The 26487-nt window shown below is 55.3% G+C and overlaps 1 protein-coding gene and 1 long non-coding RNA gene across 3 annotated transcripts in view; one reads left to right on the forward strand and one right to left on the reverse strand.

Annotated features, from left to right (window-relative positions):
• The window catches only part of OBSCN (obscurin, cytoskeletal calmodulin and titin-interacting RhoGEF), a 162841-nt gene extending 143683 nt beyond the window's left edge, over positions 1–19158 (reverse strand). For both annotated transcript variants that reach the window (XM_025402023.1, XM_025402032.1), the window contains exons 1-8: positions 18171–19158; positions 17228–17497; positions 16554–16814; positions 15890–16198; positions 15159–15425; positions 14273–14554; positions 13688–13963; positions 6341–6616 (exon numbers count right to left, since the gene is read on the reverse strand). In XM_025402023.1, the coding sequence (XP_025257808.1) occupies positions 6341–6616; positions 13688–13963; positions 14273–14554; positions 15159–15425; positions 15890–16198; positions 16554–16814; positions 17228–17497; positions 18171–19158 (2929 nt within the window). The remainder of the gene's footprint in view (positions 1–6340; positions 6617–13687; positions 13964–14272; positions 14555–15158; positions 15426–15889; positions 16199–16553; positions 16815–17227; positions 17498–18170) is intronic.
• The window catches only part of LOC112634523, a 10919-nt gene continuing 1714 nt past the window's right edge, over positions 17283–26487 (forward strand). The window contains exon 1 of the long non-coding RNA XR_003121785.1: positions 17283–17516. This is a non-coding gene — a long non-coding RNA (uncharacterized LOC112634523). The remainder of the gene's footprint in view (positions 17517–26487) is intronic.

Genomic DNA, 26487 nt, shown 5'->3' on the forward strand with positions numbered 1-26487 from the left:
AGTGTGTATGGAACACTGTCCAGGGTAGACCATCTATTAGGCCACAAAATAAGTGTCAATACATTTTTATGAGTTGAAGTCAGGCAAAGTATCTTCTCTGACCATGATGGAATAAAGCTAGAAAACGGAAAGAAAACTGTAAAATACATAAATATGTGGAAATAAAGCAACACACTTTTAAAAAAGAAATTAAAAGAAAAATTAGAAAATACTTCAAGATGAATGAAAATGAAAACACAACATACCAAAACTACAGGATGCAGTGAAAGCACTGCTCGGGGGACATGCACAGCTGTAAATGCCTACACTTTAAAAAGAAGAAACATCTCAAAGTAGGAAGTAAAACTGTCTCTATTCAGAGACAGCATGATCTTGTGTACAAAAAATCCTCAGGAATTCACAAAAGAACTATTAGAGCTAACAAGTTCAACAAGGTTGCAGGATACAAGACCAACATATAAAAGTCAATTCTATTTCTGTACCTTAGCAATGGCACTCCAAAACTGAAATTACGAAAACAGTTCCAAGGAGAGTAGCATCCAAAATATTAACTACTTAGCAATAAATTTACAAAGGAACTGCAAACTTTATATGTTGACAAATTAGAAAACACCATTGAAAGAAATCTTAAAAGACCCAGATAAACAGAAATGTATCCTATACTCATGGATTAGAAGAAATGACAATACTCCCCAAATTGATCTACACATTCAATGTAAACCCTATCAAAATCCCACCTACCTTTTTTCCAAAATTTGAAAAGCTGATTCTAAAATTCATATGGAAATGCAGTAGACCTTGAATAACCAAAACAATCTTGAAAAAACACAAAGTTGGAAAATTCACACTTTCTAATTTCAAAACTTACTACAAAGATATGGTAATCAAGACTGTGGTATTGACATAAGGATAAACTTAGAAATTGAGAATCCTGAAATAAACCCTTTACATTTATGGTCAAGGGTGCCAAGAAAATTCAATGGAGAAAAATGTCTTCAACAAATGATGCTAGAACAACTGGATTTCCACACGCAAATGATGAAGGTGGACCACTATTTCACATCATATTCAAAAGTTAACTTAAAATGGATCAAAGTCCTAAATGTAAGAGCTAAAACTACTAAAATCTTAGAAGAAAACAGAGGTGTATATCTCATGACCTTGGATTGGGCAATGGTTTCTTAGGAATGACACCTAACACACAAGCAACAAAAGAGGATAAATTAAGCTTTATTAAGAAAATATTTCTTTTTTAGACAGGGTCTCACTCTGTTGCCCAGGCTGGAGTAAAGTGGTGCAATCATAGCTCACTGCAGCTTCAGTCTCCTAGGTTCAAGCAATCCTCCCACCTCAGCCTCCCAAGTAGGTGGGATTACAGGCACACATCACTATGTCCAGCCTAAACTTTATCAAAATTAAAAGCTTCATGTAGCAAAAGACATAATCAAAAAAAAATGAATGAAAGAAAATATTTGCAAATCATTTATCAGAAAAAAAGGTCTAGCATCATGGCCAGGCATGGTGGCTCATGCCTGTAATCCCAGCACTTTGGGAGGCCGAGGTGGGTGGATCACTTGAGGTGAGGAGTTCAAGACCAGCTTGGCCAACATGGCGAAACCCCATCTCTACCAAAAATACAAAAATTAGCTGGGTGTGGTGGTGCCCACCTGTAGTCCTAGCTCCTCAGGAGGCTAAGATGGGAGGATTGCTTGATCCTAGGAGTTCAATGCTGCAGTGAACCATGATCACACCACTGCATTCCAGCTTGGGCAATAGAGTGAGATCCTGACTCTTAAAAAAAGAATAAATAAAATATAAATAAATAAATGGAAAACAAGAAGAGTTGGTGAGGATGTAGAGAAACTGGAACCTTCATACATTGCTGATTGAAGAATGTAAAATGGTGCAGCCACTCTAGAAAATAGTCTGACAGTTCCTTACTAAGATAAATAATATTACCGTATGACCTGGCAACCCTACTCTTTAGGTATCTACTCAAGAGAACTGACAACATACATTCACACAAAAGCCTGCATACAAATGTTTATAGCAGTATTATGTACAGTTGCCAGAGTGGGAACAATTCAAATGCCTGTCCACCGATGCATAGATAAACAAAATGTGATCTGTTCATACAATGGAATGTGACTCAGCTATGAAAAGGAAGTACTGATACATGTTACAACATGATAAGCCTTGAAAACATCATGCCCAGTGAAAAAAGACAGACATAAAAGGCCACATATTATATGATTCTGTTTAAATGAAATGTCCAGAACAGGCAAATCCAGGAAGACAGAAAGCACGTTAGTGGTTGCTAAGTGCTGAGGGGAAGGGGAATGGGGAGTGACTACAAAGGGGCATAGAGTTTCTTTTAGGGTTGATGAAAATGTTCTGGAATTAGACTGTGGTGTGGTTGTGCAACCTAGAAACCACCAAATCGTACACCATAAAAGGGTGAATTTTATGTTACGTGAATTACATACTTTAAAAAATCAATCAGGTCTGGTGCAGTGGTTCATTCCTATAATCCCAGCACTTTGGGAAGCTGAGCTGTGAGGATTGCTTGAGCCCAGAAGTTTGAGATAAGCCTGGGCAACATAGCAAGACTCCATCTCTACAAACAAAAAATTGAGAAAATTAGCCAGGTATGGTGGCACGTGCCTATAGTTCCAGCTACTCAGGAGGCTGAGGTGGGAGGATTGCTTGAGCCCAGGCAGTCAAGGCTGCAGTGAGTCATGGTCACACCACTGCACTCCAGTCTGGGTGACACAACAGGACCCTGTCTCAAAAACCAAACAAATAAAAGGTGCCGGCAGGTTCAGCTGCCTGGTGAGGGCTGCTCTCTGCTTCCAAGACAGCGCATTATTGCTGTGTCTCACATGGGAGACAGGATGGAAGTGGTGAACTCGCCCTTTTATAATCAAAGGGTACTCATCCATTTACGAGGGTGGAGCTTTCGATGCCTAATCACCTCCCAAAGGCCCCCTCTTAATGCTATTGCTCAGGGGACTAAGTTTCAACATGAACTGTGGAGGGGACACAACATTCCAAGAATAGCAGATGGGCATGATACAATATGTTAAGAAGTCAATTTAACAAAAGCATTTACGCAGAGAACACGCTAGCCTGCCAGTCCTGCCTTTGGGGTAAAACCCTGAGAGCGACACAAAACCTAGCTCCCACATTCTCACTGCTATGGTTGGAATGTCTGTGGCCCCCAAAATTCCCACGTTGACATCCTTATCCCCAAGGTCATGGTGTTAGAAGGAGGAGCCTTTAGGAGGCAGTTGGGTCATGAATGAGATGAATGCCCTTATAAAAGAGACTCCAAAAGCTCCCTCATCCCTTCCACTGTGAACACTCAGCGAGAGGGCATCTTCTATGAACCAGGAAGTGGCCTCACCAGACACCGAATCTGCTGGCACCTTACTCTTGGACTTCTGCAAGCAGCACACTTCACACTTCTGTGGATTCTGAGCTACCCAGGCTATGGTGCTCTGCTCTAGCAGCCCTCACGGACCGAGGCACTTGCTGAACATCAGCATTCCTCTGTGTGGCCACACAGGACCCCTGGCCCATGCTGTAGACATTGTCTGCTTCTCTACCTGGTGCACAAATGTGACAGAGCCCGCAGATGTGCAAGCCTGGGCCCCCTAGTGTCTGAGTCATGTGTCACCCCAGGGGTAAAAACAGCAGCAGGAAGACGAGATGAAGCAATTAGTGTAGCCCCTGCCAAGCACCATCTCATGTTCATCCCCTCTCCTGCCCTCAGAGCCGGGTGCACTTGGGATCCACATTTTACAGACAGGGAAACAGGCCGGATGAGCCACTGCCACTGAGACCTTTCCAGAGACCCTGGTGCCCACTCTGCTGGCAGCTAGTGCCTCTGAGCTCCTGCAGCCTGGCACACCTCCATCCCCTCCCACCCTGCACCACGGCCCTCTGGGGTGAAGGTCTGCCAGTGTCTACACCACCAGGCTGGCCATGCCCTCCTTCCTTGACCTGTTTATCCCCCAAAATCCAATCCCAGCAGCTATAATTCACAGTGCCCTGCACAGGCACAGTCCCCAGATGCCACAATAATGACTCCCATGTTATAGATGAGGAAACTGAGGCATAGAGAGGCCAACTGTCTGAGTTTATGGGGGCTGCCATAAGAGCTCACCACAAGATAAGTGGCTCAGAATGACAGAAAATCATCCTCTTACGGTTCTGGAGGCCAGAAGTTTGAGATCAAGGTGTAGCAGGGCTGTGCTCCCTCAGGAGGCTCTAGGGGAGGACCCACCCTGCCTCTCCCAGCTCCTAGGGGCTCCTGGCATCTCTGGGCTTGCGGCCGCATCGCTCCAGTGTCAGCCTCCATCTCTCATGGTTGCCTCCTCTGTATGTGTCTCCCAGTCTGTCTAAGGACACTGTCACTGGACTCAGGGCCCACCCTAGTCCATGACCTCATCACAAGGTGCCTCACTTAATTACATCTGCAAAGACCCTGTTTCCAAATAAGGCCCCATTCTGAGGTTCCAGGTGGATGTGAATTTGGGGATGAAACAACATCAACAACTCGCCCAAGGTCACTCAGCAGACAGACAGGAATGAGACACAAGTGGCAGTCTGACCCCACACACACGCCGATCCCACCGCCAGCCTGCCTCAGAAAGAGGTGGAAACCCAGGCTATGGGGTATGAGCTGCGGGGCCAGTCCCAGGCCAGCTTCTCCCACCACAGGTCCACCTCCTCCTCCTCCACGTCCCCCTGCCAAGGCTGTAAGGCCAGGGGCACATTCTCCAGGTTACCTGGAGCTGAGCATGGCTGCAAGATCCCACCAAGTCAAGGAGGCATGGGGGTTGATGTACTCCCTACTTCAAGAAAAGTTTTTGTTTTCCAAACAGAAGAGACAGCCAGAAACATCCACAATGAGGGAGGCAGAATTCTAAGAATGCCCAAACACTAAATCTAGGTGCTGCTGTGAAGGAAACCTGCAGATGGAATGAGGTCTCAAATCAGTTGACTTTAAGTTCCTCGAAAGGAAGATGATCTTGGGTGGGCTGGACCTAATCAGGTGAGGCCACAAATGGGAGGGGTCTCTTCCTTGGCAAAAGAGATTTGAAGTCTGAGAGTGACATGACACAAGGGAGATTATCCATTACTGGCCTGATGATGAAGGCCACATGGCAAAGAATGAGGTGGCCTCTAGGATATGACAGTAGCTCCCTGGCTGACAGCCAGCCAAGAAATAGGGCCTTGGACCCATGGGCTCACAGACCCACAATTGCAAGGAATTGAATTCTGCCAACAACTTGGGTAAGCTAGAAACAGGAACCAAGAGAACTAATCAGCAGGCACCTGACTTCAGCTTCTGAGACCCTGAACAGAGAACCCCGGCACACCATGCCTGTACTTCTGACTTACAGAACTGTGAGATACTCAGTGAGCATTGTTTCAAGCCATTAAGTTGGTGGTAATTTGTTGCAAAGCAGTTTAAAAAATAAGCAGAAAACAAAAAAACTAATACACACCCTTTCTACATCTTCCCGTCTTGAATATGATGGCTGGAGCTATGGAAGCCACCTTGTGACCATGAGGCAAGCATTTGAAAGAAAAAGATACCATGTTCAGGATGGCAGAGAATTAAACAGAGCCCATGTCCTTGTGATAAACTGTTAAAAAGGTTGTGATGAGTCAAGATGCCCTGGGTGCACAATGTTCTACAACAGGACATGCCACTCCCCCACTGACAGTAGGGTCTACTTCCCTACACCCAAGTTCCTGCAGACTAGGCTGGCCTTATGCTTAGCTTTGAGCAACAGAACATGGGGGAAAGTAACACTCTGGGAGTCCTGAGAACCCAGGTTAACAAGGCTCATAGTTTCTACCATTCCCTAGGAGAAGAATCCAGTCACCATGGAAAGAAGCCCAAAAAGAGAGTGACCACGGAGGAAAGAATGAAGTTGCAGGCATGGGAGTGAGGCCAGCTGACACCAGAAGAAGAGACAGGCCTATCATCCTGGCCATCCACCATCCACTGGAGCCATCCCAGCTTGGACCTTGGTCAGGTGCACCAATGAGGCCAGTCAGATCCCCCAGCCCCAGCCAACACCACATGAAGCACAGATGAGCCACCCCTGCTGAGCCCTGACCAAATTCTCAACCTGTAGAATGGTGAGAGGCAAACTGATCATTCTTTCAGGCCTCTAAGTTTGGAGTGATCTGTTACTCAGCAGCAGATAACTAGCTGAAACAGGCCCTTAGGAGGCCGCCAAGCACTGTCCCAGCCTATGCTGAAACACTGCCCCCAGGCCTGCTCCCATGAGATGCTCAAATGTCTGCTCGATCAACTGACCTTTGACGTCCAGATGGAAGGACAGCCGCTGGCCCCCAGCCTCACAGACGTACTCCCCAGCATCCGCCTGGCCTGCCTGCTGCACAACCAGCTTTCGCGTGCAGCCTGTGGCCTCTATGCGCACTTTCGAGCTGGAGCTCAGCTTCTTCCCGTCCTTGTACCACATCACTTCTGTCTGGGCCTGGGCCACCTTGCAGCTCAGTGTGGCACTGGCTCCTGCCTCTGCCTGCAGCTTCCTGTGTGCCAGCTGCTCCTTGGCAAACACCACCTTGGGCTCTGGGGATGGACAGGGAAGGATGCACAGTCAGAGACGCCAGCGCACAGAAACTGAAGTTTCAGATGCAGAGGCTGCTCAGGCTGGAGCCCACTGATGACGGACCGTCTGTGGCCCATGAACAGTGGCCTCACCAACCGCCAGCCAGAGGGTTTGAACAAGAGAGAACACATATTGGAAGCTTCAAGCATCAGCATGGGGAAGAATTTCCCAAGGCCCATCAGCAACATGTAGCAGATACTCTGGAGTCCAAACATTCTGTAACGCCTTAGAAAAAAGCACCACCCTGGCAGAGTTCCCCTTTGAAAGGAAAAGCTGCTGGTACTGTGTGAAACACCCACATCATGCCCTTGGCACTTACGAAAACTCTGCCTGAGAACCCAGAAAGCCTGGAGAAATAGCAAACACAGACACCCTCTTGGGTTCACGCTGAAAATCACAGGACATGTGGGAACCTCTCTCCTACAAAACCATGACCCAAACAGACCATCCCCTGGCCACTTCTCCCCTGGTTTGCACTAAAGCCAGAGCTGCTCTGTATCTGTCTGGGGTTTCCCTCAACACAGAGGAAACTCATACATCGAAAAATTGCTTATGAGGCCAGGCACAGTGGCTCATGCCTATAATCCTAGCACTTCGGGAGGGCAAGCTGGATGGATCACTTGAGCTCAGGAGTTCAAGACCAGCCAGGACAACCTAGTGAGACCCTGTCTCTACAAAAAATTTAAAAATTAGTTGAGCACGGTGGTATGCGAGTACCCAGCTCCTCATGAGGCAGAGGTGGGAGGATTGCTTGAGCCTGGGAGGTCAAAGCTGCAGTAAGCCCTGACTGCACCACTGCACTCCAGCCTGGGCAACAGAACAAAATCCTGTCTCTAAAAACGAAAATCCCTTATGCTACCTCTTAACTAGGATAACATGTACACATAGTGATATGCACAGATCTGGTGCACAATTCTATGAGTTCTCACAGATATGTGCACCTAGGTAACCCACACCCCACACTCACACAGCTCCCAGTTGCCTCCCCTACAAAAGCGACCACCATTCTCATTCCTAACCGTAGAACCTGTCTTCAAACTTTGAATATATGAAATCAGACAGAAGAGTTTTCTTTTTAGGTGCTATCTGTGCCCATTAACTAGCTACAAATACACATGCAGACAAAATAGTACTAAAAACTAGAGTATCACAAAAAAAAATAAATAAATAAGCTAAAACACACCAAAACACCATGCCCTACCCCTCCACCTGGCCCCACTACCTAGCTCTGCAGAAACTCCAATTTAAAGTCCTTTCATTTTTTCCCGAGTTCTGCCTTCCTATTTCTAAACAATATGTACATGCTGTTGATCAGTGGGTAAGAAAGAATATGCAGAAAATAAAGAAAAAAACAATACAATGAACACCCACACACTCCCCACCTGGTAAAGAAAGAAGAACGCCATCACCACTAGTTCTCAGCCCCTCAGAGGTAACCCCAGCCTGAATCCTGGTTTTGGAATCTCCTTTTATTGTCTCGGTATGTGTGTTTATTGAGGGTGAATGTGCAAGTCAGGCTGCTCTGTTCAACCATTTACCCACGATGTGACCTTGGACAAAGTGACTTCACCTCTGCACATCGACTTCCTGCTGTCTGAAATAGAATGACCAAGGATTCACACAGGTGAGAGGTGTGGCACTCTAAGAGCATCTCCGGAGATTCCAGGCAGGAGATAAACCACAGCTGCCATGTGATGCTGCCACTGCGTGTTGTTAACCACTAAACACAGAACGTCACGCTGTGCTTTGTAACCTGCTTTTCCAGTACAACACCGCGTGCATCGATCGCCCTTCTTCAGCTGCAATGCGCAGCCCTATGCTCGTTTTGACTGCTCTATGGTACTGCAAAGTACACAAAGCCCCCAACTTCACCCAGTCATTCTTTTGTCTTTTATTATTATTACTATTATTATTATTATTCTACTTTTTTATGTTTTTAAAGGCAAGGTCTCATTATGTTGCCCAGGCTAGTCTTGAAATTTCTGGCTCAAGTGATCCTCCATCCTTGGCCCACCAAAGTGTTGGGACTACAAATGTGAGCCACTGCACCCATCCTACAGTTCCCTCTTATTTTTTGGTCCCTGGGCAATCCCTTTTTTCAAAGTTCCTTATACATTTGATGTCCCATTTCAAGTCATTTTGTAGAGGGTAGGTTTTTGAACATTTCAATGACGTTCTAGAAAAGACACAACTGGGCCAGGCGCGGTGGCTCATGCCTGTAATCCCAGCACTTTGGGAGGCCAAGGTGGGCGGATCACGAAGTCAGGAGATCAAGACCATCCTGGCTCACACAGTGAAACCTTGTCTGCACTAAAAATACAAAAAATTAGCCAGGCATGGTGGCAGGCACCTGTCATCCCAGCTACTCGGGAGGCTGAGGCAGGAGAATGGCGTGAGCCAGGGAGGCAGAGCTTGCAGTGAGCTGGAATCGCGCCATTGCACTCCAGCCTGGGAGACAAAGTGAGACTCCATCTCAAAAAAAAAAAAAAAAAGAAAAGAAAAGTAAAAAAAAGAAAGAAAAGGCACAACTGACATAGGGAGAGAAACAGGACAGCAGCTGCCTGGAGCAGGGTGGAGGGTAGACCGCATGAGGGAACTTTCTAGCAAGACAGAGATGCTCAGTACCTTGATGCGGACGTGGTAATGCACGGTATCTACATTTTCCAAAATCCTTCAAATGATACACTTAAAATCTGTGCATCGATTACATCTCAAATGTCATTATTAAAAAATTGTTGGGCCAGGCGCAGTGGCTTATGCCTGTAATCCCAGCACGTTGGGAGGCCGAGGCAGGTGGATCATTTGAGGTTAAGAGTTCAAGACCAGCCTAGCAAACATGGCAAAACCCTTGTCTCTACTAAAAATAAAAAATAAAAAAATTAGCTGGGGGTGGTGGCGGGCACCTGTAATCCCAGCTACTCGGGATGCTGAGGCAGAAGAATTGCTTGCACTTGGAAGGTGGAGGTTGCAGTAAGCTGAGACTGCGCCACTGCATTCCAGCCTGGGCAACAGAGCGAGACTCCACTTCAAAAAGAAAAAAGAATTCTTAGTCACGTGCAGTGGCTCACACCTGTAATCCCAGCACTTTGGGAGGTCAAGGCAGGGGGACTGCTTGAGGCCAGGAGTTCAAGACCAGCCCGGGCAACACAGCAAGACCCCATCTCTACAAAAAATTTCTTAAAAAATAACCATGTGTGGTGGCACGTGCCTGTGGTTCCAGCAACTCAGGAGGCCAAGTCGGGAGGATCACTTGAACCCAAAAGGTTGAGGCTGCAGTGAGCCAAGATCACACCACTGCACTCCAGCCTGGGTGACACAATGAGACTCCGTCTCAAAACAAAACAAAACAAAAAATCTGTTGGCACCAGAGCTTCCTTAATTTCATGATAACAAAGACAACTTTATATGTGCAATCAGATATTACACTGGAAATTTTAACTCAGAACCAAGACAAAGTAGATATGATACTCCAACATAGGAAGCCACGAGGAGAGACAAATCTTGAAAGAAATTAGCAAAAAGAAAAAAACCAACAAAAAATTACCAAAAAAAAAACTAACCAGTTTTGCTGATTTGACCCTCTCCCTGCACACAGGGTAGCAGCCACAGCAGTATGGCAGCTACAGAGGAGGGTCTTGGGAAAGGACCTCACTGGATAAGGACGTGCTGCGGGTCCCATCCCCCACCCATGGCGCACCGAGAGGAGAGGGCTGCTCCCCCTACAACCAAGACCAGCACCTCCACGGGACACACGGAGCACCTATAGGCACCAGGGCACCACGCTCCTGAGAGCCACCACCATCTTTCCCAATCCCAAACTCAGCAAAGCCACGTGTGTAGCTTGAGATGGGCAGGGGTGGGTTCATTTACCCCATTGGGAATGGCGCCAAAGCTGTCCCAGAGCTGGTCGCCAACCACAGGGGCATTCTGCCTCCCACCGAAAAGCCTAAACACTAAGGTGGGAGCGGCCAGAGGCCTCCCCGAATCATGCAAGCGACAGATGCGCAGGATTTCCTCGGCCAGGATCGGGCTGAGCCAAGGCAGAAGAAGGGGTGTGCAGGAGCGACAGGACTGCCCAGAGGTCCCAGTGTCCTCTGCAGGAAGAAGATGATGTCCGGTGTTTTAGGAAGCAGAGGAAGAGAATGAGGTGGCCCCAAGGAAAGCATGACCTTGGCAGGGCACATGCACGTGGACCCTCAGGGACAGGTGATGGGGCTGCCGATGAACCCACTAGGGGGGCTCACTCTAAAGCCCTGGCGGGGCCCACACAAGGTCATCTTAAGGCAACTCCAGTCAAGCGTGAGCTTCCGGCACCTTCCTGGTTCCTTCTACTCTAGAGGCAGAAGCTGCAGGCAGCAGTGTGGCCAGGAGGGGAAGACAAGGAATGCTGTCCCCAGACGCTAAGTCTGGGAGCAGAGGGGACACACCAAGGGTCCCCACGGGAGAGGAGACTCCATGGTCAGCTGAGACTGCAGCGCCCTAAACAAAAGGCACAACTGCAGCTCCCTCAGAACAAAGACAAAAGCCATTGGTCTGCGGAAGGTCTCAACCAGGAGCAGAAAACAGGCTTCTGAATAAACATACAAAGGATCCTGGCTAGTGCAGCACGGTGCTCTGTGGGTGTGCACAAGAATGCTGGATTTTCTAACAGAACCGCTGCAGGCAGCACAACAGCCTTCCCTTACAGGCCAGGAACAGGAGATGCAGAGAGGTGCAGAGGTGCTGAGTGCCAGTGCAGCGCACACTCCACCACCTGGACAGGCGCTGACCGTGCCACTAGGGACCCACCTGCAACGTCCAAGCAGAAAGAGACCCTCTGTCCCCTGGCCTCACAGCTGTACTCCCCAGCATCTGCCTGGCCCGCCTGCTGCACCACCAGCCTCCGCGTACAGCCCACAGCCTCCATGTGCACTTTCGAGCTGGAGCTCAGCTTCTTCCCATCCTTGTACCACGTCACCTCCGTCTGGTCCTGGGCCACCTCGCAGCTCAGCATGGCGCTGGCCCCCGCCTCGGCCTGAACCTCCCTGCGAGCCAGCTGCTCCTTGGCAAACACCGCCTTGGGCTCTGGGATGGATAAGGGGGAAGGTGGGGTCAGAGGCCCTTCCAAGTGAGGTTTGCAGGGTCTGGTTCTTGGTTATCAGATTCTGTACCCCAGGCATGCACAGTCCCGCCACAGGCTCCTCCGTGGTCCATGTGCTCAGGCGTAGCTCTTCCCATGCACAGGCAGCTGTGATGCCCAACCCCTGACCCGTGAAGGCCCTAGCATGCGACAGGAGGGCGGGGCATGTGCCTACGAGAAGCTGTCAATAGGGCCTTGTGGCCTGGGTGTCCTTCGCAGAGCCAGCATGCTGTCTCTCTCTCCCCTAAACTCCCGCCCGTCCTGGAGGTCCACCGCCTATGGACACGGGCCATGATGTGGACCAAGACGGAGAGAAGGTTCAGCTTCACAGATGCTCCCGATTACTCAAACAACAGAGAGCAGGCACAGGGTGTGCTCTGCATTGTGGACGAATTGGCCATTGGACTGTGAAAGTTAGAGGGCTGGGCTGGCATGATTTTTAAACTTTTATATGTTAAATGCCCACATACCTCCCCCTGGAAGCCAGCAGGATAGTTTTCCAGAGCCTGGCCTTTGGGCCCTCCCTGTCGTGGCTTATGTGAGCGGGACCCGGCCCACAGAGGTCCCACAGCCATGCTCCCTGAGAAGCCCTCTGTGTTCCTCCTTCAGCCTCCCAGTCAACATCTCTGGGCCCAGGAGGCTTCCAGAAAGAGCCAGGGCTCACAGCCACCTACATTCAAATCTTAACCTGTCAAAGACACTCCCATCTGTGGCTCCGCTCAGCCTCAGTCCCCTCATCTTAAAAACAAGGAGAAGGGCTTTAGAAACATTTTTGGCCCAAGCACTTTGGGAGGCTGAGCCAGGAGGATTGCTTGAGACAAGCCTGGGCAACATAGCAAGACCTCATCTCTACAAAAAATACACAAATTAGCTGGGCTTGATAGCACGCGCCTGTGGTCCCAGCTACTTGGGAGGCTGAGGTGGGAGGATTGCTTGAGTCTGTGAAGTTGAGGCTTCAGTGAGCCGAGATGGCGCCACTGCACCCAAGCCTGGGCGGACCCTGTCTCAAAAATATAAAATAATAAAATAAATAAAATACAAAATAAGATAAAAACACATTTTAAATGAAGTGCCCAGCCCTAAGCCTGGCCCACAAACACACAATACACAAAAGCGTCCGTAGAGCTGTGAGTGAGCCCCAGCGGCGACAATGAAACACAACAGAAGACAGAGGCCCAGGTGCAGATGGAAAAAATTCTCCTAAAGCCTTAAAAAACCAAGTCCATGTCCACTTTCCACAATTTCCTTCATGTTATCTTTTCTTATTTTCTACATTTAGATTCTTTACCCACGTAAACGTCAGTTTTTCATGTCATTTCTTTTCCCAAACAGAGAAGCAAATGTTCTCTGGGACAAGGCAGCAAACATAAGAAGCTATGTTTGCTCATCCTGGTCTGCCAGCAGAATTCACCAATCCTGGCCCATTGAGTGAGCACAGCCCTGGGGGACAGAGCGCAGGTTCCCATGTCTCTTGCCTGAAGTACAGCAATTTTAGGAAAGGTAAGTTCAATGGTGCGGGCCCCTTCTTCTCCCTGCATGTGAGATAACATCTGGCAGTATTCATGACTGTGCCTCTGTCATCTGTAACCAGGTGCACCCAAGCTGTGAGGAGCTCTGGCTCTAAAGGTACCTTCTGAGCAGCTACAGAGCCTTCCACACCTATGTATGACCTGCAAAACTCTGCTTTGGAGCAGCTTAATAGAAAGTTTGAAAGACTCTCTTGGGCCACAATTCTCGAGCCTTCTGAATAAAACTAATTCTTTTAAAACCTTGATTTTTTTTTCAGTTGACACCCTGAACCATTTGCTGGAGAAAAGAAGGGTCAGGAAAGTCAATCCTGCTGTGCTGGAGGCAGCCAGACCTGCTCCCCACCCAGCATGGGCCGGGACGCATGCACACACAGCGTGCTCACCAGAGACGCGGAGCCGGAAGTCCACAGAGTCCTCGCCCACACGGCAGGAGTAGATGCCCTCATCCTGCCTGGTGACTGTGGCTGCCACCAGCCGGTGCCGCGTCCCCACATCCTCCTGCAAGAAGTGCTCACCGGAGCGGCCCAGCTCCATGCCATCCTTGTACCAGTGCACGTGGACATGGGCTTCGGAGGTCTCACACTCAAACTGCACCGGGCCCCCAGCCACAGCATCCACACAGCTGCCTGCCATGTCCTTGTGCAGAAAGCATGGGAGGCCTGCAGGACACAGGGCGGGTCAGGGATTGCAGAGGCCCTGAGCACAAACTCAGCCACAGTGCTCACAAGCTGGAGCTGCTCCGGCTTCTGGGACCACACAGGACACCCAGGCTCACCAGGCCAGAGGGACCCTGCTGGGCAAGCAACCAGCTCGGCCTGCTGACTCTAACCTTGGGACTTGTGCCCACCAGAGCAACCACCCAGTTACAGAGTCCCTCCTCCTACCACACTGGGCTTGCCCCCACTGCCCCGTCCCTCACCCTCCCCACAAAGTCAGAGAACCCCGCAGAGGCTGCCAGCTGCCCCCACCTTGCACGGACAGCTGGTAGGCGATGCGGCCCCCGCAGCTGACGCACTCATAGAGGCCTGCATCTTCCCGGGCCACATCTCGCACAAGGAGCACCCGCCTCCCGGCCGATGCCTGCACCTCATACTTGGGGCCTGGGGGCAGCATGCGACCATCCTTCAGCCACGTCACAGCCGCAGCCTGATCTGACAGCTCAGCCAGCAACTGCGCCTCCTCGTGCAGCCGAGCCAGCACCTCCCGGGCAGCTGCGGCTGGCGGCTTGTGGACAGTCAGCCCTGGTGCCGCTGGGGGCCGGGTATGCGTGGCCAGAGGGGAATGGATGGAGAGGCACAGAAAGGTGGACAGAGGAGATTGGACGGAAGGGGAGACAAGGAGAGACAGACACAGGGCAGAGAAAGAGATAAAGGGAGGGACCCAGGAGAACAGCACGGGAGGACAGCGAAGGAGACGCAGGCAGGGGAGAAAATGGCAGAACAGAGGTCACAAATATACCAGAGAAGCAGTGGAGACGGAGGTGGAACAGCCAGGCATGGGACGGCAGAGACAGAGAGAAGCAGGAGAGAAGCAGGAAAGAAACGGAAGGGAAAAGATGAACAAGAGAGAGGAGCGAGGAGTGGGAAAGGAGGGAAGGAGGGAGACAGACATGAGGCTCTGCCCAACAGGACCCCTGCAGCCCCAGGCCCTCACCCACACGCCAGGGACCAGTGCCACCAGCCAGCCTGAATGAGTCCTCGCACGCCCACCACCCTGCCTGCTTCATCCCAGTGACCTGCAGGCTGAAAGGGTGTCCTGGGGCCCTCAGACCTGTAGCAGCCCTACCTGGAGCCCTGACCGAGCCCACCCTGGAGAAATAAGGCTCAGGGTCCCAGGCTGGGCCCCTGCACCTACCCCGGACCTCCATCCGGATGCTGCTCTCAATGCCATTGGCCACGAACTTCAGCTGCGCCCCGTGCAGGCTGGCAGGCACCTCCCGGATGGTAAGCATGTGCCAGGTGCCATCACAGCGGATCTCAAACACACTGCTGGCCTTCAGGGCCTGCCCATCCAGGAACCACTCACCCGCTGAGGCCACCGTAAGGTCCACAGAGAAAGTGACCTCGCCACCCTCCACTGCCTGCACTGCCTTCAGCGGTGTCCTCACGGCCAGCTGGGGAGCTGTGGGGCGGGCAGCGTCAGAAAGGGGCCAAGGAGGAGTAGGGAGTACTGAGGGGGTCTCTGCCTTCCCCTCCTCTTCCTACAGAGCCTGGACCCAAATGTCCCTCCTCCAGGAAGTCTGGCCAGCACACAGAGCGACCATAGCACAAGTCAGGCTCATGAAGGAACAAGGACAAGGTACAGCCACCCCGAGACCCCTCCGGCATCCCATAAGCCTCACCAGAGTGGGGCAGCCCTGGAGCCCTGTCCCTTGGGTCTGCTGGAGACAGGCAGGCTCCCGGGGGCCCTGTTGTGGGGTCACCTCTCCTTCCCACCATGAAAACTGCATCAGGGCAAGGCCTTGGCAGCCCCCCTCCCCACAGAAAGTCTTCATGAGACCACTCTGACCTTCCCTGAGGCTGGACCTGGGGCATTCCAGGGCAGGTGAGTAGTCCCATAGGTTGTAACAGGAAGGCCCCACTTACCCAGGTGGACATTCCCCGGGAACTCCAGGTAGGGACTCTGACCAAAGCTGTTGAGAGCTGACACTCGGAACTGGAAGTCCCCCTCCTCAGCCACATCAGCCACGGTCAGCTCAGCTGTAGCCACCCATTCAGCATCGTGGCACCTGGTCCACGTGTAGGTGCCAAGTTTCTTCTTCTCTACCAGGTAGCCGTCAATGGTGACAGGGCGCTCCCCATGGGGTGGTGGGGACCAGCTGAGGATCACGGAACTCTCTGTCTTGGCCTTCACCACAGGATCCACAGGGGGCTGCAGGGGAGGCTTCCTGGGGGCTGTGTGGAGGGTGGGCAGAGGTCACCTACTGGGAGCCTCTTCCTGAGCCCTGGGTCTGGAATCACCTGGAGGGGTATCACAGGATCCCCAGCTCTCTTGGGGCTCCTCTGGAAACCTGGACCACTGGCCACAACCTCCATCCCCAGACCTGCAGCCACTTCTCTGGCTGCAGCTGAAAGACTGTAGGGGCTCAGGGAGCCTAACCTTGGAGGGCCAGGACTATGGTCTTGCCCGGGCGGCCCTCCGTGCAGCAGCAGGCTGAAGCTGAGAGTTGAGCTAATGGAGGGCAGGGGACTGGGACCAGGGAGACAGCAGGGAAGCGACGCCATCCTGGGAGTACCCTCAGGCCCTCACCCGACACGCAGAACTGGGTGGACGTCCGGCAGTCGCCAGCCATAAAGACCACCTGGCCCACATCCTCCAGGCAGCACTGGGAGATAGTCAGTGTGTGGCGCGTGCCCTCTGCGGAGATGGCTACGCGGCCCCCGGTCACCACCTCCTCCTGGTTCCGCACCCAGCGGACGGGGCCCACCGGGACCGCCAGCTCCACGCAAAACATGGCCGTGTCGCCCACGCGCACCGCCGTCTTCCGAGGGAGCTTTCGGAGGAGGTTTCCTGGGGTGGAGGGAGCCGGGCCGGTCAGACCAGCCCCTGCACCCTCCGCTCGCCCCCATCTCTCGGCTGCCTCCAATTCACTCCTCCGCTCAATCCCTTTCCTGTCCCGCCGGCTCAAGTTCCAGCTCGGTCCCGCAAGACCCCTGCCCACTACATCTCCCATTGCCCCTAATCCCCACCCTGTGCCCCGCCCCAGCTTGCTCCTCCGCCCCCACCTTACCTGCCCTTCCCGCCCCAGTCCCGCCCCTGCCTGCCCCGGTCCCAACTCGTACCTCGCAAGCCCAGCCCGTCCGCACCCTGCCCGTCCCCGTGCCCACCCAGCCCGTCCGGCCTGGCTCCTCCTGCCTCCCTCCTCGGTGCTTCCTTGCCCCCGCTACCTCCCCGAAGCTGCCCCCGTGCCCCGCCCCGCCTGCCTTGGACTGAGAGCTCCGCCACCGTGCGGCTGCCCTCCTGCGTTTCGCAGATGTACACCGCGTCGTCGTCGGCCGAGACATTGCGCACGGTTAGGCGGCGCTCGGTGCCCTCCTCCTCGATACCGTACTTGGCGCTCGCCCACAACCGCGTCTCCTCCTTGAACCACGCGGCCTCAGTGGACGGCTGGGGCACCTCGCACAGGAACGTGGCCGACTCCTTCTCCCGCACCTCCAGATCTTGCAGCCGCTTTTTGAAGGGAACCGCGGGTTCTGCCAGGAGAGGAGACTGGTGAGAGGGGCGGGGCCGGAGAGTGCAGGACGAAGGCAGGGTGGGAGGGGGAAAATTGGGGGATTGTGGGCGGGAAAGGAGACTGGAGGATGCAGAGGTGAGGGTGTGGGAAGGAGTAGGGAACAGGAGCAGAGAGGCTGGGTGGCTGGAAAGGGGAGGGTGCAGGGTAGAGGAGTGGGGTGGGGAGAGGAGCTAGAGGGGCTACGGGTTGGGAAGGGCGCAGGGGAGAGTCGGGAAGTTGCGGGGCAGGGAGTAGAAGAGCAGAAGGCGGAGTGGTGGAGGTTGGGGAGGGAGCAGCGCGAGGGAGAGGGCAGGGCTGAGGAGGTGGGATCTCCTGCGGCCCCGCCCCCCTCATGCCTCTTCCCCCGTCTGTGGGCCAATGGTGGGGTGGGGTGGGGTGGGGTGGGGTGGGGTGGGGTGGCACGCGGAGGGGGCGGGGCGGGCAGGGGACTGGGTTGGGAAAGTGGGTTGCGGGTCATTAAGGCAGGTCATGGGGGTCGCCCGCATTTTGCGCACCAGGAACGGACACCTGCAACCCTGGATTCCACGACTGGACAGACGCGGATGGGAAACTACACCCGCAAGGGCGAAAGGACTCAGGTGCAGGGGTTGGGGAGGAACCTGGGCCCGCGCGCCCCGCACCCAGAAGCTCACCGCGCACTACGACCAGCACAGAGCTGTAGGTCTGGCCCACGAGGTTGGACGCCGTGCAGGTGTAGAGGCCGCGGTCCGACTGCTTGCAGAAGAGGATCTTGAGCACGAAGTTCTCCTGCGCGTCCTCGTACACCACGTGGCGCCGGCCCTCGGTCACCAGCTGGCCGTCCTTCTTCCACACCGTCTCGGGCTTGGGCTCGCCGGTCACGTAGCAGCTGAGGCGCGCGTGCTTGCCTTCGGTCACAGTGCAGGTGCGCGTGCCGGTGCTGGGCGGTGAGGCCGGGGCGCCCTCGGCGCGCATGGCCTCGCGCCGCCGCTGCAGGTGCGCCAAGAGCGCGGCAGTGGAGGTCCCGGGAGGGCTGGCAGTGTCCGCGGCGTCCGAGTCCACCACGAGCGCAGCGGCGGCGCTGGCGGTGCCCAGCGGGTTCTCGGCGCGGACCTCATAAGTGCCGCCGTCGCGCGGCCGCGCCGCCCGAATGCGCAGCGCACTCGCCTCACCGAGCTCCTCCACGCGCACGCGGGGGCCGTCGGGCTCACCCAGGCGCCGCCCGTCCTTGGACCAGCTCACTGCCGGCTTCGGGGAGCCACCCACGCGGCAGCGAAAGGTGGCCTCTGAGCCCTCGCGCACGTGGATGGACGTGGGCCGCAGCAGGAAGTGCGGCGCCTGCTCGGCGCAGGCGGCCTCCGCGTCCACCTGCAGGCCCACAGCGGCAAAGGCCTCGCCTATGGCATTGCGCGCGCGGCACACGTATTGCCCACTGTCGCCCAGCGCCAGGTCCAGGATAGTGAGGCGGTAGAGGTCGCCGTCCTGGGCCAGACGGAAGCGCGCGCCCGCCGCCACCGGCTGCTGGTCCTTCTCCCAGCTCACCTGTGGCGTGGGATTCCCCACGATCTGGCAGCTGAGGGTGGCGTCCTTGCCCACCGACACCACGAAGGCCTTGGGCCGGGTGAGGAAGCGGGGCGCCCCGCTGAACTGTGACTGATCCATGAGGGTGGCAGCGGGGACCTGCGAGGAGGTGGGGATGCTCTTAGTGGGGATTGGAATGACGCCCGGGTGCACCCCACCGTGCTGCCTGGGGAACCCAGTTCAACACCTCCATACATCCTATTTCCACCCCCGACCCCCGCCTCGCGCCCTGAGGAAGCATCACCGGTTCACATCTGGCCCAGGAGTGCCGACTTGCCCCTTTCTGGGCATTTGGGGTTTGGTACCCTCACCTGCAAACGGCTCTTCTAGCGTCTGAGAACATCTCCTTCCCTCTCCCTACCTACAGAGACCCACTGCCCCAGCTACAGTTACTGGAGCACATGTCCCAAACCTACACCCCCCAGCAACCAGGCAGGGCCCCCTCCCTCGAAGTGCCCGCTATTTTCAGTTCCTCCCAGCCTACAAGCTTTGCAGCACCTCCCTGAGGCACGCAGACCTGCCTGGTGCGGAGGGTGTCCTTTCTCCTGCCCCACACACTGCTGCCTCTGGGGCCTAAAACTTCAGCTGGCCTGTGTGTCTCCCACACCAAGAAGGGGAGGCTCGCTGGGCCCCGGCAGCCCTGGGTGCGGGAGGCCCACCATGGGCACTGGTCTCATGCCCATCTCCTCTGCCTATCACACAATGAAGTCACCGGTTCTCCACCCTGGCAGGCTCCCCTCTGAGCCTCTTCTAGGTGAGCTGCATCCTCTGCCCTGGGCAACACCCTTACTCCCTCCTCTTCTTCACCCCCTTCCCATCCCACCCCCCCACCCCGCCCCCGACCCCTAGGGCAGCTCTCCTTCAGCAGCTCCTCCAGTTGCACTGAGCGGCCAGTCCCGCCTGCAGCTGCCCTTGCTGCAGAGGGGCCTCACCTCTTCTGCAGGGTCACACACCTCCCTCCTCCCCAGGGGCATGCTCATCCATGAGCCGGAAGGACTGGAAACCACTTAGCTGCTTGCTCCCAGGCCCCTCCACTGAGTCCCAGGGTCGGATTGGGATGCAAGGGCAGCACAGTCAGATATCTGGCTGGGGAGCATAGCTGGGAGACCCCAGAGTCTGGAGCTGGCAAGGCCAGTAATATCCCCCTGGAAGAGCTGGAGACCTCCAGGCTGAGACCAGCTGGGCTGGGTCAGCTGGGCCCAACTTGGTCACCCCACAGTTCTCAGCCACACTGGCCAGCTGGACATGCTGCAGGGTTGAGGGTGGACACCTGGGTCCTCCGGGGCACCTCAGTACCAAAGTCCCCGGGTGACGCTGTCCTTTCACCACCCCAGGCCAAGCCCGGAGGCCAGCCACCCCAGTACAGATCCCCCCACATAGATGGTGTGGGGTGACACTGTCCTGCCTGCCTGTGCAGCTCTTCTGTAGGAACAGCAGGTGTGAGTGGGCCCCGCTGACACTGGGCTGGCCCGGGGTGCCTTGACTCCCTCCAGCCCTGGCAGGCACAACCACCTCATGGTGGAGAGGCCCCTGCCAGGGCACCTTGCCTGCACTCTCCCTCAGGCCAGAGCCACCAGCTTCTGGGCCTGGGCTGCCCACTGTGGGCTGAGCCAGGGTGACTCTCCTGGGCCCTCCTCCTGGTCCTGCGATTCAGGTAGTTAATCCCCCTTAATCCCCTTGGTCAGGCTGAGGCTGGAGCAGGGCTGGACTTCGGGCAGTGGGTACCAGTCTGCTGACTCACTGTGCAGTCAGCACCTCTGCTGCAGCCTAGCCTCCCCACCCACAGCAGGGCTCTGGGGCTGGGGAGGACCTGGGCAGGGGCCCGCCCACAGCAGGGACTGGGGTCCGAGTTTCACCCTTTCTGGGAATTTGCTTCTATGGGCTCCTCCCAGGACTCAAAGGGCTACTTTGACATCAACTCTCCAGGGCCCAGGAGCTCTGGGCTGTCCCCAGCACTCTCCAAAGTCATAGAGTCAGGCCAGGTTGTGGTGGCAAGCACATGTAATCCCAGCACTGTGGGAAGCAGAGGTGGGAGGATCCCTTGAGCCCAGGAGTTCCAGGCCAGCCTGGGCAAAATGTGAGACCCTATCTCTACAAAAACAATTTTTAAAAAAGTTAACTCAATGTGGTGGCAGGTGCCTGCTGTCTCAGCTACTCAAGAGGCTGAGGCAGGAGGATGGCTTGAGCCCAGGAGGTCAAAGCTGCAGTGAGCTATGATTATGCCACTGCACTCCAGCCTAGGCAAAAGAGCAAGGCCCAGTCTCTTTAAAAAAAAAAAAAAAAAAAAAAAAAAATCATATAGTAGGTCTGTGGGTTCCCCAAAAGCAGAACGGGGTGTTCTCTCCCCCAACCTCTGCCACACCCAGAGCCCCAGCTAGCGCTGCCAGGGTCACAGTGGAACAACAGATGAGGCAGCATGTGTGGGTAACTTCTCTGGGCCTAGAGGACTGGGACAGGTCAGGGAGCTCCCGTTACTGCCCATGCTAAAGGGACAGAGGGGCACAGGCTGACCTTGGCCTGAGAAGAGCGGGTAGACACTGAGGTCCTCATCAGCTGCCAGGGATGGCACCATGGCCCTGGGGCCTGCATTCTGTCACCTGGTGCAGACCCAGGAGGCCGACTGCAGGGTCTGGGGGGCTCGTGGCAGCCCCGTCAGGAGGCGTCCCCGCCAGTCAGCAGGCCTGGGGCCAGAGAAGGGCTCACCAAGCAAGGACACTTGAGGATTCAGGAGCCATCTTCCTCCCTGACAACCCGTATCACAGATGAGGAAACAGGCCAAGCAGGAAGGGGGCCATCACGGTCACCCCTGGGGCTCCCAGGAAATCCATCAGGCACTGAGACATCTGCAGAGGCTGTCTTCTTTCTCTACCACGTTTTGGGTCTGGGCACCCCACGAGCTTCCCCGGGGGGGCAGACCTCAGCCTCCCAGGAAAGCCTTTTACCCACCATGGACCACACTTGGGCTCCTCAACCCTTCAGAGGCGTCACTCCAACCCCGTGGGACCCCCCCAACCATGTCCCGGGTGACAGGCCCTGTCCACAGCCGCCCACCCCTCAGCCGCCCCTCCACCCTGACTGTTGCAGAACTTTGCCACTCTGGTCCTCCAGGGGCCCCGGGACCATCATCAGGAAGAGTCCAGAGTGGGAGGCAGCTCCCAGGGCGCCACCTTGCCGGCCCTCCCCACCCCCACACAAACAGGCAACCTGGGCAGCCTGTGCTCCTGCGCCCTTCCAGCATGAAGTTCCAAGGGCAGTGTCCCAGGGCTGTGCCTCACCTTAGACCCCACTGGAGGCTTCAAGCGCTCCGGGGAAATTCTTTCCTGGAGTCAGGTGTCAGCGCCCCTCTGGCTGTCCCCTCTGCTGAGCCAACAGGCCCAAAATAGCCCCAGCTGTCAGCGGGCATCTATCTCAGCAGTGCTGGGGGCAGGGCCAGCCGGACCCCCAGGCCGCTCTCTGAGCGAGGGTCAACTCCGGGGTAGAGGGAACGGTGGGTGTAGGGCACTGCCCCAGCTACCCCGCAGCCCCAGGCCAGCTTAGTGGCTCCATCCCTATGTGAAGGGCCCAGGTCCGGGGCTGAGAGGGAGCAGAGGCTGGAACCCCAGCCCGGCCACAGGGAGCCGCACTGTGGCCAGACCCCAAAGGCTTCCCCACTCCCCAGACGTGATCTTTAGTGGAGCCACCCTCCAGGGCACAGAACGGCCCCCACCCTGCCCGGCTCTGTCTCCTCACCTTTCCCTGTGGGGGCTCTGGGCAGCACACAGGCCGGGGGTGCTGGCTGGGAGGCAGGGGCTGCCGGGTCTCACCTCCCTCCGAGGGCCCAGGACCAGCAGGCTACCTACCAGCAGCCCACACTCCGGCCGCTCCTCAAACTGGACGGGGACAAAAGGACAGGCAGACACTGTCAGTTGGAGAAGGCTAGGCCCGCCCCCACCCCACCCCCTGTGCCGGCCAGGCTGGCCCAGCCCAGCTCCAAAATAACCCGGGTGTCACCATCCCGGATTCAGTTTCACCCTCGGCCCTGTGGGAGGCAAAGGGCAGATGCTCGGGGCCACAGCCAGGGAGGGGGGACAAACGCCTGTGTCCTCAGCAATGATGGAGGCCAGGGGTCACAGCCAGGGATGCGGGACCCCGTGTCCTCAGCAGTGATGCCAGCCGGGGGGCAACGGCCAGGGACGGGGAACACACCCGTGTCCTCAGCAGCGATGGAGGCCGGGGGCCACGGCCAGGGACGGGGAACACCTGTGTCCTCAGCAGTGATGTGGGCCAGAAGCCACAGCCAGGGACGGGGGGACCCTGTGTCCTCAGCAGGGATGGAGGCCAGGGTTGCCTGTGTCATCAGCAGTGATGCGGGCCGGGGGCCACAGCCAGGGACAGGGGTACCCTTGTCCTTAGCAGTGATGCAGGCTGGGGACCACAGCCAGGGATGGGGGGACCCTGTGTCCTCAGCAGTGATGCTGGCCAGGGGCAGTAGCTGGCCTGCTCCCCTCACCTCAAACCAGCATCCTGGAGTGTGGGGCAGGAAGGAGCCTGGGGGACCCAGGAAGGCTCTGAGGGAGACAAGGGACCATCCCAAGGGGAGTCCAGGATGGATCTTGAGGCAGCCCCAGTACTGCCCCCAGAGGAGACGCAGGACCACCCCCTAGAAGGACCCAGCACCCACCTGAGGGCCAGCAGTTGAGGGATGGGGGCAGGAGCCTGGTGCACCCTGCTTGGCCAGGCCCAGGCCTGTGGCAAGCCGCTGCCCACCAGGGGCCCTCCTGGAGGCCTCAGCTGGGTCTCAGAGTCATCCTTACGTGGGAGCAGTGGGGTGTCCTGTGAGAACTCAGCCTGCCCCGGGGAAGGGACCAGCCCTGGGGAGAGATGCTGATGGCACCCTGCTTCATACCCAAGAGGGGCTGACCCCATCCCCACGGCCCTGGCCAGGAAGAAGTGTGGACCGGGCACTAGGCAGGCCCCACCGGGGGAGGAGCAGCCAGAGAGGGTCGCCCAGTGGGAGCCCTGTGCCAGGGTGAGCCCAGGTCCAGAGGAGGAGCCGAGGCTCTACCCACAGGGGCCTCCATGGAGGGAGGAGGGAGCCTGCACCCTGCACCTGGGGGCACCTATCCTGAGGTGTGCTGCCAACAGGGTCCCAGCTGCCAGCACCAGGGAGCCAAAGAAGGGGCCGGCCGGCCAGGGCCTGGAGCTGGGCCTAGGAGGACAGCTCAGGCTGTGGCAGGAGGGAGGGTGGGGAAGACGGGGGTGCTCAGAATCTGCTCTGTGCCTCCAGGCTTCGCCCCATCCCTGATCCAGTGCCAGGCCTCTATGTCCTCACAGGGTACCCCAAGCTCTTCCAGGCAATGGCCAACATCTCTCATGTGTCCTCAATCGGAAAGAGGGCAAGGGTCTCTGGAGTAACGGTCATGCCATTATGCAGCCTTATCTCATGACTGATCACTTCCAAAAGCTCATGTTCTAATCCTGTCACCTTGGGGGTGAGCATTTCAACGTGTGAATCTTCAGGACACACATTCAGACCACAGCACCAGGAAGAAAGGAAAGGCTGGAAGGAGAGCCCACTCTCCCACCAGGAGCTTGGCCCTGAGCTGCCTCAGCCATGCAGAAGTGTGTGTGCATCATGTATGCTCCAATACATGCCCCACTCCCTCCTGGACAGGGCAGTGGAGGGTGCAGAGAAGATGGCTGTGTGGGCCAGCGCCCTGCAGGTCCTCCTGGACCTGGGAGAAGCGATGCCCCCACAGCCTCCAGGAGCGACCTGCCCTCCTGACACTCTTCACTGCTGCCTGCCCCGCTGCATCTCCAAACACCACTGCTAGCCATCAGGCTGGATTTTCTGCCTCCTTCACAGGACCCCTGTTGTTCCTTATTTCCCTGCAATGTATTTGTTGAAGACAGTGGGATATTTGCACAACAGAGCTTCCAGAGGCACTATGCCCAGGGTGTCCTTCATACTATGGAAGGCCACGGGACGCAATGGCTGGCCATGGACCTTGCCTATTCCTGGCTGGAATCCACTGCAAAGAGAACTTCCATGGAGCTGCTGTCTGTTCAAAGGGGTACAGGTGGAGAAGGAGTAGACACAATTTCCTGAGGAAAGCAAATGTCACGTGTCCCTTGAGTTGCCAGCTTCCACAGAGATGTCCCACGATGAGCCCTCCTCCCAGGGGCTTTCACAGCTGGGTGGGCTGGCATCCTGGGTACAGTTTAACTGAAGGGGGTGTTCTCATAGCCACCTCCCAAGGCCTGAGGGATGGTGGGCCTGGAGGCCTCAGACCTGTGCCTAAGGCCTAGGTGATGGGGTGGCTGGGCCCCGGGTGCCCACGAATTATAGGCAAAAAAACCTCTAAGTCAGTCCCACAGGGTTTCCTGAACATTTTATGATCCCCAAGTCATAGCTGAACATGTGAAGAATCTCTGGTGTCTTGGCTTGGGTGTAAAGATGAAGTTCTTTCCTCCTCTGTATTCTAGGACGAAAGAGGGTTTTCATTCCCTTCTGAATGTTAGGAGGGAAGGCATTTTCCATCCTTAACCAGCTTGTAGATGACACACATTCAGCAAATGCACACTCCCAGCAGCACCGAGAGAACACACAGGTGTGCCCCATTTTTGTGTTCATAAGGCCTTTTCATGTCAGCATCTTATTAGATATTCCCAAACAAGGGTGTTTTTTCATCTTATAGAAGAGGGGCCTGAGGCTCACAGGGTGAAAACAATTTGCTTAAGCCTACACGGCGGCTGTGCTGGCAACATTTCTCCTGTTATAAATGAGAAGCAGCCTTTATGGTCACAGAGATGTGACTGCTAAGCGCATTGTCCCACCCTGAAGGAGATCCTTCCTCAACAAGACGACATTAGCGCAAAGACTGATGAAGTCTGTAGTTTCGGTTTTTTGGGGTTTTTTTTAAGCATAAGGGGTTAAATAATCTTGTGAGGATGCAAATGCCAAGTTTGAAAAAAGCTGCCCAGAGGGAAATCTGCTTGCATTTGTGCAAGCAGATAGGTGAGGGGTTTTTATTGTACTGCCATGTCCCCTACCTGCCCCAGCTTTATTGAGTTATAATTGACAAGCAAAAATTGTTTATGTTTAAAGTGTACAATGTGATGTGGCGGCCGGGCGCGGTGGCTCAAGCCTGTAATCCCAGCACTTTGGGAGGCCGAGGCGGGTGGATCACGAGGTCAGGAGATCGAGACTATCCTGGCTAACATGGTGAAACCCCGTCTCTACTAAAAATACAAAAAACTAGCCGGGCGTGGTGGCGGGCGCCTGTAGTCTCAGCTACTTGGGAGGCTGAGGCGAGAGAATGGCGTGAACCCGGGAGGCGGAGCTTGCAGTGAGCCGAGATCACGCCACTGCACTCCAGCCTGGGAGCACAGCGAGACTCCGTCTCAAAAAAAAAAAAAAAAAAAAAAAAA

This window comes from Theropithecus gelada, chromosome 1 (genome assembly GCF_003255815.1).
Source record: "Theropithecus gelada isolate Dixy chromosome 1, Tgel_1.0, whole genome shotgun sequence".
NCBI lineage: Eukaryota > Metazoa > Chordata > Mammalia > Primates > Cercopithecidae > Theropithecus > Theropithecus gelada.